At 38.0% G+C, this 16,231-nt stretch overlaps 1 protein-coding gene across 4 annotated transcripts in view; it reads right to left on the bottom strand.

The window, feature by feature from the left end:
* EMSY (EMSY transcriptional repressor, BRCA2 interacting) overlaps positions 1–12,413 on the bottom strand; it is an 82,455-nt gene extending 70,042 nt beyond the window's left edge. For 3 of the 4 annotated variants that reach the window (XM_090265655.1, XM_090265662.1, XM_090265660.1), the window contains exons 1-5: positions 12,298–12,413; positions 10,495–10,603; positions 5,147–5,246; positions 3,621–3,695; positions 2,261–2,302 (exon numbers count right to left, since the gene is read on the bottom strand). In XM_090265655.1, coding sequence (XP_090121781.1) covers positions 2,261–2,302; positions 3,621–3,695; positions 5,147–5,246; positions 10,495–10,564 — 287 coding nt within the window. In that variant the 5' untranslated portion in view covers positions 10,565–10,603; positions 12,298–12,413. The remainder of the gene's footprint in view (positions 1–2,260; positions 2,303–3,620; positions 3,696–5,146; positions 5,247–10,494; positions 10,604–12,297) is intronic. The other variant, XM_090265659.1, reaches the window with a different exon arrangement.
* Positions 12,414–16,231: the final 3,818 nt, after the last annotated feature.

The raw sequence follows: 16,231 nt of genomic DNA, 5'->3' as shown, positions 1-16,231 counted from the left end.
TGTTAATTCTCTTAAAAATCCTATGAAATTGGTGATACGTATTGGGGAAACTGAGAGTTTAACTAACTTGCCTAAGGTCACTCAGCTACTAAATGTCTCCTTCAACAAGCATATACCATGCTACTGAAATTATTCACCTCATTATATGTAGAGAATATAAAAATGTTCAAACGTGTATTACATCTAACTTTTGTCTTTGATTTATTCTAACTGGGTACTGCTATCTAATTACTACCAACTTTCAAGAAATGGAACAAATAAATTACTTTACAACTTGAGAAGGATTTACTTTCACTTTAGAAAGGAATTTCTAGGAGTTAATGAATTCAATTGGGTTACTCTGAGAAATCTGCAAATTCCCTCATGATTTAACACAGTCCTACCTCACACAAGACAAAGAGTTCCTGAGACCACCAGTAACTCTTACATATTTGTTACATTATCTCTAATTGATCTAGTTTTGAAACAGAGAGTGGTATAAACAAGAAAGAGACACAGAAAACAGCTATAGCTAATTGTCAAAGGAAAAAATTCTAAAAGCTATTCAGCATTTTCTTGGCTAACTCCAATTTTACTATTATTTTATCAGAATATCACTAATAAACTTATTTGGTGAGAGTTCCCCACAAAAATAAAGTGGTATCTACACTTACCTGGTGCATTATTTAAATGGCAGAAATTATGGAAGATTAATAACTTGAAACACATGAATATATGCTATTGAAAAGAAAATTTGCAGCTCAAAAGATACAACTGCAACTATTAACCTATAAATCTTCCAAATTTCAACATATACAAACATGCTCAAACTTTAAGTGATGAAAAACTAAACATCATGTTAAATTTAGATCAAAAATTCCTATCTGCTTAGTAATGAGGGTGTAAATATGCATTAGTTGCACGAATCATCTAAACTAAATTTTAGAAATTTTTACCATCTTACTCCAGGGCTTCCCTGGCACACCTCAGTTATACTAAGATGGCAAAGGAGGGTAGAAACCCAGCTTCAGCCCCTCTTCTGAGAAATCTAACATGATGCTAATAAAACTACCTTGGCCTTCACATCCTTTGGTGTGCAGGGCATCAGCAAGAAATCCTCATCTTCACACAGAAACTCACACAGTATCCTATGAAGTTGGGCTCATGAAGGAGTTAAGAGAACAATAATTCCAGATTGCCACTTTCTTTGAAGTCTAGAGACAATGCTGGCATGAATGGACTAATTAAAAACTCTAAAGCCCCTTGGCATTCCAGTCCTTAATACTATAATATTCTGACATGGTTCAAAACTGAATTAAACTTATTAAATGGCCTGGTGCAAAATAATAAACAAATGTTATGCTTCGAGCCACAGGCAAGGTTCTTTTTTTTAATTCCAGACATTCCACTCCTTTTGTTTCTACCTCCTTTGTGCTCAATCTTCTCAGCTTTCTCTTCACTTTTCAACCACATTCCTGGGGCCTAAGCTGCTGTTTTGATTGGGGGAGGGAAGGGAGAGGAGAAAGGGAATGCAGTCAGTTCAGATGCATTCCTCCTTGGCTGAAGTTGCTTTTGCTTTTTCAGGCTCTGAGTAGGATCCCCTCCTATAGCTATTCTTTGAAACTAGGTTCTGTTGCTACCTCTGAGGGAAGGGCAGAGGAGATGGAGAGAACTGGGGGACCTATGACTTCCTCACCGTTCCCACTCACTGACCTTTGGGCTCAGCAAGTGATAGTGACATATGGTCAAACTAAAACCACAATATAAAATATTAAAACAGGAATAGGGAAAGACCTAAGAAGCTTTAAATTATACACTGAGGTAAACTTTTCAAAAAGTTAAATCCATGTATTAAATCAGAAAGAAGAGGGGAAAATAAAAGAAACAGGCAGATAAAAGCCAACTCTCAATTATCCATGCTAATAGAGGAGGGAAAGGGAGAGGTCAAACAGATTAAAGAAACCCACATATTATCTAAAAATACTTTGGCAAATACTTGAAAATTCTTCCAACAAACTTTTTCCAAGACAACTAATAAGTAGTAAAATGACTAATTAAAATTTTCACCTCCTCTCCCTTCCCACCCTCTGACTAGAGGTACTCCCAAGCAGCAAAATGGCTAAAGGGTGGGCAGTATTAGGTCGGGGAGGAGGGGAAGAGAAGGAAAAGCAAGGGGCACGGTTAATTTGTAAATGGAATATGCGCCCCTGAATAATTGAGAGCTTCAATTTTGAAATAAATACAAGAAAAAGCCTGAAATAATAATAACCTATTTGCATACCTGTAACTTGGTCTTTCACCCAAATATAAGGATAAATTCATTCTTTAAAGGGGAAAAAAGGAAAAGGAGACTAAATAAATGTTAATCTTCACGTATGACACCGATGCATCAACTTACAACTAATTGCCCCACAATACTGTTTCAATGGTTTTAAGGTACTAATTTTGTATCTAAGTGCCTCTGAATGCAAGTTACTGTTAACTACTCTATTATCTAGCACACACATTTCCTATTACCAGTTCTAAAATTAGAATCTAGGCTCAGTTATTACTTTTAGAGCATCCCAATCCAGAAGTTTACAGCAAATTAAAGAAGGAACCCATTAATATTTTAATGTTTTAACCATACTGGCCTAACAACTAAATACTTAATGTCTCTAACGAAAATTTTTTCTTTTGTTTTTTCTTTTTAAAATTTCTGCAGTGCATACATATCTACCACTGAAAACTCTCAAAATTCAAATAGCTAAACTTTCAAACTTTGCAGTTAAAAAGATAGCACCCATTTTATAGTTTAAGTAAAATGAGGAACAGTGAAGCTCAACATGAAGCTAATGGATCTTCAGGGTCAATTAGTTTAAATGCACTATTTATCACATTATGAAAATGCACTGAATTTTTTCCTTTAGTTTTATTGCACATTAAGACATAAAAATAAAAAACAAATGACTTATACTATAACATATTTTAAGAAATATCCTATCACCTTGCATTAACATTTAAAGGATAATTTCTATTTTTCTATTCTTTAGGAGGCACTGTCTCCATACACACTCCACTAACGTTTGACCCATACCCTCCTTAGTCCTCCACCACCCTCCACCCCATCTAAATGATCTAATGTTATAATGATCTAAAAACAATTTGATAAGAAAGACTCCTTTATAATTTTATTCTGTTGGCTTTTTAAAAATATGCTCTATTCATATTTCTTAAAAGCAGAATATATTTTATAATCTTTTTGTGAATCTCAAAACACATGAAATATTAGTTATCAAAAATTTATAAGGCAATATACATATCAAATACCATTACAAAGAACCTCTGAGGGAATGTCAAATTTGGGGAACACATTACTTTGTTACTGAACTTTGCTTCAACTGAATCGTCTGCTAAATTGCCGAGGCCTTTAGTTATATAGAGATTACATTGTAATGGGATTTGACCTATTAGAGCTTGCCTAGACAAATGCAAAACCATAACCAATTGAATAAACAATATCATTATGGTCAGGAACCCTGAGTATATATGTATTAGTTTTAAGATAAAAGACTCAGGAATCTGCTACACAATAAGAAGACTATCAAAACTACATTATACTGCATCATAAAAAATCAGGGGTGGTATGACTAATGGCTTACTTATGTGCAATTGTTGTTAACCGTTCATCATTTACTGCTCTTCGAACTTCAGCACGGTGGCGTTCTGTTGAGATGCTATGAAAAAAAAATAGCCATTATAGAATTCTGCCAAGCAGGCAGCTCTTTTCTATACTTTTATTAATGTTTAAGTCAACATTTTGCTTGGGGAAGGGGAAATCAAGGTTGATTTGTGAAAAGATATAGATGGGGCCTAACATATACCTTCAAATGCTTTACTGAATTAAAGTCATAGAAAAGGATTCATAGTGATTCTGTGTAACTGCAGAGAGAATTAGTTGCAAATTAGAAATCCCAAAAAGACAAATTCAGCTTGATGTCAAATCATTACCTTCAAAACTCAGTAATGTCAGACCATGTTCAAGATTAGCAGAGGTTCCTGTTGTCTAATATACAAACAGTCACTGAATGACTGCTAATTACTCAGGAAAGAGTCTTCTGAAGTCCTTTCTAAAGTTCAAGAGTCTGTAATTTTATGTTTGATGAATATAATAAAGAAAAGTGACAAAATACTCTGTTTCTCGTGGCTAGATGCTATGAAACTTAACACCAGTGTATTACTCCTTTATTACTCCACATTTCAGCTGTGTCTTCTACAGTATATCATGTTACTACTATGGTAAAAATGTGCTTATATTGACCCTGATTAAATACATGTAAAGTTCATACTAAACAACTGAAGAAAGACTACACCCATTCTACTCATAAATACTCAATAAAATAAATGCCACTATTCAAATTGTAGTCTTTATTATACAAGCTTAATCTACACCATGGACAAAAATAAAATTTAAGGGGCTAGAATGCAGAATTTATGAGGAAGTATAAACAACAAAAAATATAAACTGTCAAATATGAGGACAATAAGACTGAGGATTTGTCTTAATAATGTCCTTATGCCAATGTTAATTAAATATAGGAAAGGCTGCTGCTTCCCTTTATTCACTTCTTAAAAAATTGTTTGAAATGTAGAAAGGAAACTTCCATTAAAACAGAATATTTTCTGAGAAAGTTCAAGATGTTAGAATGGATTAATCAAAATATCAAAGAACTCCTTTCATGATAATTTTTTAATGAATTCAAGTGCCACTCTATTGGGAAGCTGAAGGAATAAACTATCCTCAAGGTTGTGACTACATAATCACCACCCATTTCTATAAATTAAGACAACTTCCTAGTGTCTCCTCCTTCCCTTCAAAAAATGTGACTGGATCCCTCTAGATCTTCATTATCCAATTGCTGTCAGCTCTTCTTTCCTCTACCCATGTCAAAACCACCTCCCTCTCCCAGATGGCCCAAGCCTAAAATAACATGCCTTAAATTCTTTTTGATTATATTATAGAATAAACAGTAAACTGCATAATTTTCTATAACAAAGCACACAACTGGGATGGGATGTTTAAGCACCAACAACTTGAAGACCTGTCTTCAACCTAAGTGTGAAAAGTACTGAAACCCCTCAAAATGAACATTCTAGTCATGTCTCACAAACTTTTATGATAATTTACCTAAGAACTTTTGAGAGTTCTCCAAGAAGATCTTTCTTTTCCTTGGTGAGATCCCCCTGTGCCCGAAGTGCACTGATAACTCCAGCATATGCCTCCAATTCTAGAAAAAGAAAATTATTTTATCAAGAAAGGCCTTCAATATTTCAATACTGTGGCTACATATAGTGAAACTTCAGGGCAAGAAACCTAAAAATCAATTAAAAAATCAATACATAAATACTTTTCTAAATTCCTCTCAAAATATTTATCTAATAACATAATGTGGCTTTTATAATTTTCTTTTCTTTTTATTGCCTCAAGAAGTCACATATTTAAAATGTGTAGGTAGAACAATCTAATGGTAAATATTTTGTCTCACATATTATCACTAAAGGAACATTCAATTCAGATGCTATCAACAACTGGAAACAGGCTCTAAATGATATATCATAATAAGGCTAATAGAAGAAGTTTTTAGTATTACTGTAAGGTACCCTCACTACCAATCCTTGAAATAATTCCTAAGGCCTGCTTAAGAATTCAAACTATATTCCACATGTCTCCTGGGTAGGTGAGAGTACGGTGAGTACTGTGCAACTGAAAAACTACTGGAGCCCTGGCTGGGTGGCTCAGTTGGCTGGAGCGTCATCCCGTACACCGAAAGGCTGCAGGTTTGATCCCATCAGGGCACATACTTAGGATGCGGGTTTGATCCCCTGTCAAAGCACGTATGGGAGGCAACCGATTGATGTTTCTCTCTCTCTCCCTTCCTCTTTCTAAAATCAATAAACATATCCTCGAGAAAGGATTTAAAAAAAAGAAAAAGAAACTACTGGGACAGATCTGGCTCCAGCACTGCCACTTACTAGTTGTACGACCTTGGGCAAGTCATTTCTCATCTCTGAACCTCAGTTTCTTTATCTAGGAGAGACTTTAAAGGTACCTCCCAGGGCTAAGATCTTCTATAAAAACCACCATCAAAATGATTAAGGCAGATTAGGGAACATGAATTGCTCTTACAGCAGCCAGGACTTAATAAACTAAACCCTGATGCCAGACAGTTACATTTTACTACCTTTCCACAGCAACAAACACTATGAAATGAATGTTAATCCCTAATACTGGTTAAAATATAAAACCAGAAAGTCCTCAATGGCTCCCAATGAACCATGCCTGCCTTCCAGTGCACACCTTGTGTACTCCCTTTGTATAAGGACCCCTCCCACACTGACTTGGCTTGTGACTTGCTTTCACCCATGAAACATCAGCATACATGATACATCAGCATATATGATACAAACAAATAAGTATTTGCACACAGGGGATAGCTCTCTTGGAACCCTGAAATCACCAAGCCATGGAAAATCCCAGAATAAATGGCCACATGGAAAGAGAGGTACAGCCATCTCAGCTGAGCCCAGTCAGCCAGCTAAGCTACCAACTGAATACAGCCAAATGAGAGCAGTCAGGCAAGACCAAGACCAGCAACCCACAGAATATTAAGAAATTATAAAATAGTTGTTGTTTTAAATCATTAATATTGTAAAACAGGTATAGCTGAGTAAAACAAAATGATGGGAAGTGTCCAGACTACAGTTATCTTCTTACTAAATTCAAGTTGCTACCAGAATTTGCTACTAGCCAATGCCTGACACAAAACAGACACTCAATGTTAGCCAAATAATGAAAGCAAGGATACCCGTATCCTGAGTATTACATGAATAATAAACTAACAGTCTCATTCAGTTCATACTATTCACAGTTCTGTCAACAAAAAGCTGTATCTCTGGTCCAACTGAATTATCCCAAATGTAAACATCCTGCATGTCCAATCTATACTGGACATTAATGAATTATCCCAAATGTAAACATCCTGCATGTCCAATCTATACTGGACATTAAGTTGATGTTTCACGAGGTCTCTCTGGAAGAACAAAGCTCTGCTGCTCTGGAGCAGTGAAGAAAATACTTAGCTCCAAAAAATATATTTTACTTATTACCAGGACCCAAAGTATAGTTCAGAAAGGCCCTGTGGATAACAAAGATATCACTATACTCTAAATGTTTATGCCCCATTTATGAAATCAGTATTGAGTCCTTCTATATATACCAGATAGTGTGCTAAATCCTGCCCTCAAGGAGTTAACTCTAGAATAAAACTACAGTGAAACAAGTCATCAGACAGTTATAATACAGTTTACAATACAATGGTAAAGGCACAGAGATGAAACAGAGCATCCAGTCTGGAAGCATAAGTTTTAATCAGAAAGAAAACTGGGCTCCAGGCAAGCAGGCAGGGGAAGAAAAGCAACTGTGCAAAAGGGATAGAGAATAAGAGCATATAATGTTTCATACAGATATCAAACTTCCAGTAGGTCAGTGACTTTTGAGAGTTTCACACTAGGGGAAGTAAAAATATCTCTACATTTGGACAGTCACTAATTCAAACCAAACTCCTAATTGAATGTTAGTACTATTAGGTACCATGGAGAATATTTATATAAACAAAACAAAGTCCCTATTCTCAAGGTGATTAAAATCCAAAAAGGGACTCATGTAAGGTAATAGGGAAGGATAAAAATGGAAAAGTAGCTTGGTGTAAGACTAAGAAAAGCCTCTGATGCTAGTATAAAAAGTTTTTATTTGATAGGACTCAGTAACTGAATGTGGAAGGAATGGCAGAAGGAAAGGAATCAGGTTTTGCAGTTTACAAGATATTTAAGAGAATGTCAATATTATAGACAATAAAGAGGTCAGAGAGAGAAAATGGTTTAAGGAAAAAGAAAAAGAAGTTGATTTTTTTGCCTTTGAAATTTATGGTGATAGTGACACTATTTCAAAACAAATGAAATTAACTAAAGAAATGTGACAAAGATTTTTGACATCTCAAGCATGACTCCAAGTCTAACTAAAAGTCATGCACAAAAGTAAGAGGTGACAACCTCACACAATACTGGGACTCAGAACAGTTATTATAGCTACAAAATCCAAGACACTTCCTCCCCTTCCCCAGAAATTCACTCATTGGAAAGAACCTTTAATAGCTCCTTCACAGTTATTGATTTCCAGTTTGATGGGTATCCTCAGATACTAACAAATACCAATTTCTGATATTAGTTTTGGTGCCATTCTATTATAATGTTAATTCTAATGACACATAAGTATAATGAAATAATAAACACGTGCATACACCACAGAAAACATAAGATTTACCAAATTATTTTTATAAAGCCCTCAACCCATTCCATTTAAACAAATCAGCCATTCAATTATATTATAGTCCGAAAAGCCCCGCATTAGATGTATAGCTCAAGAATCCTCATTTTAAAAAGGTGGGGAGGGCAGGGGAGAGGCAGGATGAAAGAAAGGAAGCATTTAACTATCACTGGTATGTTCAGTACATCATTAAAAAAAAGTCTCTATCCCAATGTCTTTATATTTAAGCAAAATCTTCATGTTTAGCATCTTACCTTACAATGATTTACAACAACTTTTAAAAGGGCAAAGCTAATTCTTAAAATATTTTAAGCTAATTCTTATATACAGTATCTTCTCTAAATTTCTAACCTGGAGCTAGTGTTTGCAAGAAAGGTTTCATTATTATGATAATTAGCCAATGGGTGGAGAGGAAACCTTTCTGCAAATCACCATCAAGGCTCAACTCCCCAAGTAAAGGGTCACTGTAGATGACATTACCCTGTGGAAGCCTGTTTTCATTTGTATACAGCAGCTCTCCAGGAGCATTACTCACACAGCTTTGAGGAAAATTAAGGAGAAATTTAGACTTAAAGGTTATCATTTTTATATTTAAATGTAATGCCTTGATTCATGGCACCAAAAGCCCAGAAACTTTAATCAATCTACTGTAGCTGTGATCTGTTCCTCTAATTATTTCAACTAAGAAATAATTACAAGCCCAACTCTAGTTGATAGCTAGCAAATTAAAGCAGTTGAATGTAAGTGTATAGAAAACCATCCTCAAATTAGTACTAAAAGTTCAGATATAAGGTTAAAGAAAAGATACAGGAATGACTGACCAAAAAAAAAAGGTCTCTAGTTGTGCTAAAATACAATGCTAAGTAGTAGATTAAAATAAAGAAATTCTCACAGTGGCCTGAGGGGAAATAAAAACAGCCCAAGTTACTAGCAGGCAGGACCAGAGCAGCTATGACCAGATTTATACAGAGGAATTGCCAGCAAAATTTCCTTTGAAGAAAAGATTCATCTGCAAAAAATTATGTCTGAAAGCAATTGCTTTAAAATACTATACTCTCACAGATGTCAGGCACTGTGATAGGCCCTTTTTATACACAGTTAATCCAAATAACTATCTTATGCAGCAGATATCGCTATCCTTCCTTTACAAAAGTATTAACAGATTTAGGAAGACTAAGTAACTTATCCTTGATCACCTGGGTCATCAGTAACAGAACCAAGACCCTGGGTCTGTCTGAATTCATGGCCTACACTTTCCCCTTCAAAATCACAGCTATCCAAATAATTCTTATCTATTGCTAAAACATTTAATGCTCCTTTCAAGTATTTTTTCATTTATTGAGCATCTACTATGTGCTAGCCTAAGACTACAGTGGTAAATAAGACAATAAGGTTCTCAACCAAGGATCTTCATTTTGAACCACAGAATACAGAAAATGATTTGAGTAACTTTTTCTCACTTTTCCCATAACTAATACCTTTCTAGTTGTATGAGAAGAAGTTAGTTCATTATTTACAATGGATGCCTTAGCACTGGGGCTTAAGTCCCTAAATGCTAGTTGAGTAAGGCTGCTATAAAGGAAAAGAAATATATACCACATAATTCATTACAACCATAAAGGGTGTTTTACTGCTGATAGTAAAATACAATTTGGGAAAGTCCGTATAGCTTATTAACTTACAAATGAGAAACAATATGTAATGCACACATACATTCATGAAGGTTAAAAGTATGCTAAAGTGAGACAGGATTCATATTCCCTGGGTTGAAATCCTGACTCCAGGACTTGCTATCAGTACTACCTTGGGTTCTAAGCTTCAGTTTTGTCATTTGTAAAAAGGGACAAAAAAAAAGAAAAAAAGAAAAAAACCCTATCTTTTTGCTTTGAGGATTAAAGGAGAATGTAAACAGCCCAGAAGAGCCCAGTACCCTTCAAGAACTCTGAGTTGCTATGATTATTATGACTCATGCACCTACTATGTACAAAGCACAATGGCAGGCATTGGGGAAATAAAAATAAGTAAGATGGGAACAATACCTCTAAAGAATTTCTAATGCAACAAAGGATATGTTATCCATGCAAACAACCATGACCCAAACAAAAAGAGAAAAGTATCATAGAGGAATAAAACATTGAAAATGAAAAGCATACCCAATTTTCGAAGAATCCTTTTGCATTCATCCCTGCTGAGATCCAAAAGGGTTGGCCACACAACAGGCATTGCTGCTTCTTTTTGGTAGCCCCAAAGAGCTTGTCTTCTCTACCAAAACAAAAAGTCAAATTACCAAAATACATTCAAAAGGCCACTCACCTGGAGATACAAAGGCTAAAAAGTAAAACCAGTAAGACTACCTCACAGTCCTATTTCACCACCACACTTTTCCAACTTATGACAAATGAACTAAACAACCATTTGGGAACTCACTATTCCAGCCAATGGCAATGGAAAAAGCACCTCTGACAGTGGAGCCAGACACCTCTCAATTCTAGTTCCAGGTTTCAACTTACTGGTTGTGTGATCCTGGGAAAATGAATCTATCTAAGCATATATGTTTTACACATCTTAAAAAGAGGTATCATCACCCAGTCTGTTATGACGATTAGAGAACTGTGTATGTGAACTTCTTACCACCGTGGCTAGTACATTGTTCAATAAACGGGCACTACTACCTGTGTAAGCCTGGGCTTTTTCACTTGTGAGTTACATGAGATAAAATATGTAAAGATCCTAGCACCTACGTGAGTTACTGGAACTTAATGAAGAACTTTCTCCTCAATCCTAACAATGAAAGATGAATGTACGTACACCCTATAATTTGCAAACCATCATTTACCAAACGTTTAGATGCCAGGAACTTACGTGGTAATGGAATTCCCTAATCTGGAGGATAAAAAGACAACAGAGCTGGGCACTTGCACACCACCTGCTTAGCACACAGTAGATACGCTGTAAATATTTGTTACATAGATAAATAAATGACTAAGAGGAGTAAAATGAATGACTGAGGAAATGAATGAACGAAGGAGCGAGCTCACGGTCTGGTCCAGGAGTCAGGCACCAAACCCTACGAACTAAACAGCTATGTCCCATTCCAGGCGCTGGGGCTGCTAACTTCCAACTCCTCACCCGGAGTTAAGTCCCCATCCCCCGACTTCCCATAGTCCTCTCAGCTCAGAACCAACCCTGCGCAAGGAGAAGTGGACAGCGCGCCCCAGCCGGCAGGATGACAAAAAGAAAAGGGGTGGGGAGGAACAAGGGGCAGAGCCAAAGGAATTCGCTCCCTCCACAGCCCCAGTCCTCGCCTCCGTACAGGATCTCTGAGGCGGCCGGCGACCGCCGGAATCGAACACCAACCACGTAACGGCACCCCGACAAGCCCCCGCAAGCGGACCAGTCCGCGGGGCCGCATCGCCCTGGAAACCTGTGCAGCAGTTGTCGGAGCCTGATCCCGGAACCCGGCTCTAGTATAATCCTTCCCTCTACTCAAGTGTCAAGGAGACAAGTCCGCCCCGCCCCCTCCCCAAACACGCACTCTCGCAGCTCTACAAGAGCAACCAGCCACCCTCCTCGCCAATGCCGCTCAGCGCCAACCCTAATGTCAAGCCCACGACCCAAACCCTTCGGACCAGCAGCCGGTGTCAGGGGCCCCGGCCAACATCAGCGCTTCGCTCCCTCCTCTGCGGAGAGGACAACGACAAGACAGTAGACGCGTGGACAGCCGGGCAGACAACCAAGACTCACCGGGAGGCTCCCTGAGCTGGACACCCGGGATCCCAGCACGAGGCCTGCCAAGAATCCCCCTCAACCCACCTCGGGAGCCCAACGATCCCGTTAGGAGACAACGGAGGATGAGGCTGGGCGCCCCAAGCCGGGCTCTAAGTGCTTGATCCAGCGCTCCTCCAGCCTGGCCAATCTGCCAGCTCTTCCCAGCACCCTGTCTCAGAGTCACCCACCTGCCCGGCCTTTCGGGGCTCATCTAAAAGGCTCCTTCGCCAAGACTAGGGGACACCAGGAATTGGGTTTGTTTGCGGTGCCTCAGAAGGGGGAAGATGGCGACAGGTTTCAGGGCGCAGGCGCAAGTACGCGCTGCCAATCGGGAGTTGTAGTTCGCCTTTCCCGCCTTTGGGAGACAGAGCGAAGAAGGCCTCCATTCTCCCTGTACCTCTTTACCTCCGTGTTTTGAAAGGAAACGGGAGACATCGCGAGGGGTACTGGGAGTTGTGGTCCGAACCCAAACTCCCGCTGTCGCACGCACAAGGACTGGGATTGTACTTTTCTTGGCTTCTCAAGCCCCTTCTCTATGGCTTCGCGCGCCTCGCCTCCGACTGCCGTCTCCCAGCCAATCAGCTGCGCTCTCTGCTACGTGTGGCGTCACACGAAGCGGTCAAAATGGCGTTGGTAGCAGCTGCTGAGGTTTTATGTGACCTTTATTCTAAGCGAGGTTAGGGACAGTAGGAAAGCAGTCTTGTTCCTGAAGCGCCGGGGAGGATTAGGATCGTATTCATTAGAGGCATAAGAGGAATTGCCAGCGGCTTCCATTCCTACACCCCACCCCCCACCCCCGACTCAATTCAGGGAGAGAGAATCTGCGCTATGAGAACTGATGGAGTAGACATCGCAGTTGGCCTGTACCTGATGTGGGCCTTGCAGAGTTGGGGAGCCCGAGCGTCCTTGACTTCGGGTTTCTTCACATGTGAAGTGAGAATGATAGTGATGTCTTGTGCTGTATCTGTCAAAGACAAGAGGAAAAGGAATTTATCTGAGGCCCTATGACGTGGCAGGTTCGCCCTTTAGCTTTTGTTTTTATCTAATCACAGAGCAATTGTGTGAAGGTTTTGTTTTCCCTGTTTCATAGATGAGAAAAGGGTCCCAACATATAGTTTACTCAAGCCATAAAATTTAAGCCAGTACCTGGTATTAAGGATTCCATCAAATTTTATGATTGTCCTCAAGTTCTGTACTTTTGGAAACATTTGATACAAGTGGTTTTTAATGTGTTTTCTGGAATTAACGAAGTTTCCTTAAAAAAAAAAAAAAAAAAAAAAAAAACGGGGTCAATACTACCCTTTGGAACCCTGACTGGAAGAGTTGCTGAGTCGATTCCAGGTTAGGGCACATGCCTGGGTTGCTGGCCAGGTTCTGATTTGGGGGTGTGAGAGAGGCATTCTATCAATGTTTCCCTCACTTTCTCTCCCTCCTTTTCCCTCTAACAATAAATAAATAAAATCTTTAAAAAAAAGAAAAAACTACCCTGTGGAGATGTTGTGATGCATAACACGGAAGAATTATTTGTGAATTGTGGACCACTATACAAACATGTGAGACTGTTCATGATCTTGAGTGGTGCTGTGGTTTGGAAAATAAATAACAGCATTTAAATTTCCTACTATTCGCCCATTAGCTAAAAATACTCTTGAGGTCCAGAAAACTGTTATTGTTAAAACCCAAGCCTCCTTCAGAAAGTTATGAAGTGGAACAAGTAATCTCCCTCCTTTCCCTCTGTGATCTTTCAATGCATTCTCTTCCAGCTATTCTCCACTAACTTGAGGTACCACCTATTTTCAGTCCAATTACTTAAGAACTCTTGGAAAGGTTGTAAATGAAACATTAATAGAAGCTTTTGTAGGTTAGCACCTCAAGGCATCTTAGTGAAGCAGGTATGAGATTCCTCCCTACTATGAATGAGAATAACATATTCAGCAACTTGCCCAATTTCACAAAGCTAGGGATTGAAGGAAGGTGGGCTTTATAACCTCAGATCTTCTAACAGTTAAGTGACTTCCTCTAGAACAAATGTCAACGTGACAGATTAAATAGAGTAGAAATGGAGACAAGCTACTTTTAAAACCAACTCTGACTGTAATAAGTAGCATATGAGTCAAGAATTATTATAGCTTTTGTTATGCCTGTTAGGTGTCAGTACTGTTCTAAGCATTTTACATATTAATTCACATATTCATTAGTCCTTAAAACAACTTTACAAGGTAGAAACTATTTGAAGTTAGTCACACATTATAATTAAGTGGTAAAACCAGGATTTAAACCTAAGCAGCTTGGCTAGACCAGTGGTTCTCAAACTTTAATGTTTCAATAAGAACCATTTGAAGATCTTGTTAAAATACAAATTTCAGTAGGTCTGGATAGGGCCTAAGATTCTATATTTCTAACAAGCTTTCAAGTGATGTTGATGTTCTGACATCAACAAACTCTAATCTACTATATATCCTCCCTTTCCTCCTAGCCGTATTTGTCTTTTGTAGCCAGAGACTGCCTTCCCCATGCTGCCTCCAACTGCTCCGTAGTCCCCAAATTAAATTCTCTTCTTTAAGGATCAAACTCAAACTTCACCCTCAAGAAGTTAATCCTGCCCCTACCTTGCCTTAAAGGATGAGACAGGCATTCCCATCTCTCCTCCTACACCATTTACTACACATTTTGTTACAGAATTCAGAACATTGATTTTCATTTGAAAATCGTCCTGACTAGACAATGAGGTTTTTAAGGAGAGAGACCAGGCGTGTGCACTCTAGTGCCCAGCACATAAGAATAATAGCTAATACTTATCCAAGGCTTTATCTATTCCAGATGCTTTTATATACATTAACTTGGTTAATCTCTTGGTTGTGGGTTCGGTCCCTAGTCAAGGTCTGTATGGAAGGCAACCGATCTCTCTCTCTCTCTCTCACCCCGCATTCCCTCTCTTCCTTTCTCCCTCTCTCCCTCCCCCGCTTCCTCTGTCCCTAAAATCAATAATAAAGGAGTATATTCTCATATGAGTTTTAAAAAAAATTAAAAATGGAACTGCCTAATGACCCAGAGATTCCACTTCTGCATATACACTCATACATACAAAGAAACCCCAAACACTAATTCAAAAGAATAAATGCAGCTCTATGTTCATTGCAGCATTATTTACAATAACCAAGATTTGGAAGCAGTCTAAGTAGCCATCATAGAAGAGTGGATAAAAAAGCTGAGGTACACTTACAGAATGGAATACTACTCAGCTGTAAAAATGAAGGAAATTTTACCCTTTGCAACAGCATGGATGGACCTGGGGAATGCTATGCTAAGTGAAATAAGCCAGTCAGATAAAGACAAGTACCATATATGATTTCACTCATATATGGAATCCAATGAACAAAATGAACAAGCAAAATAAAGACAGACTCATATAAAGAGAAAAGGCTGACAGCTTTTGGGGAGGAGCCTGGTTGGGGAGGTGGGTAAGGGGATTGAGAAAAAAAAAGTTTTTTTAAAGAGAAAGAACTCAAAAATAAAAAATAAAAACCGGGGAAAGTTATAGAGATATAATGCTATCAAAAATTGCAACCTAATTATATTAAAATAGAAGAGTACATATCCCACACATCTCAATCACAGTCATTTAAAATAAGAATTACAAATAACATCAAGAAATATGTTTATGATAAATGGAAAAAGCATATACATGTAAATATAAAAAAAATTTTTTTAAAGAAAACATACCAAAACAATAACATATTACAGAGATAGAACAATGGGTGATTCTTTTTCCTTTATTATACAAGTTTTCTTTAGGTATTTATATTATTGTTATGGTTTAGCAACATAAACTTCTTAATCTCTCATTAAGAATACTTCATTCTCCTAAGGATGGAGTAGAACCAAATAAAGTGTTGTGTCAGTTGACTAATGATTCTCATTAAAGTAATAGAACCTCAGAGATAATCAGTGTAACCTCCCATTTTACAGAAGAGGTGTCTGAGATCCAGAGAGGTGAAGTAGCTTGTCCAAGCCACACAGGAACCAGGGGACGGGTCTGATTTTTAGGCTAACATTGGCCTACAGTGATTTAACCATCAATTAAGTTTTGTATTTTTAATTGTTTTATTTCCTTGAAAACAA

The sequence above is a fragment of the Furipterus horrens genome, unplaced genomic scaffold, assembly GCF_987537825.1.
Source record: "Furipterus horrens unplaced genomic scaffold, mFurHor1.1.pri manual_scaffold_2, whole genome shotgun sequence".
NCBI lineage: Eukaryota > Metazoa > Chordata > Mammalia > Chiroptera > Furipteridae > Furipterus > Furipterus horrens.
The sequence above is the reverse complement of the archived record's forward strand: the minus strand, read 5'-3'. Positions and strand labels throughout refer to the sequence as shown.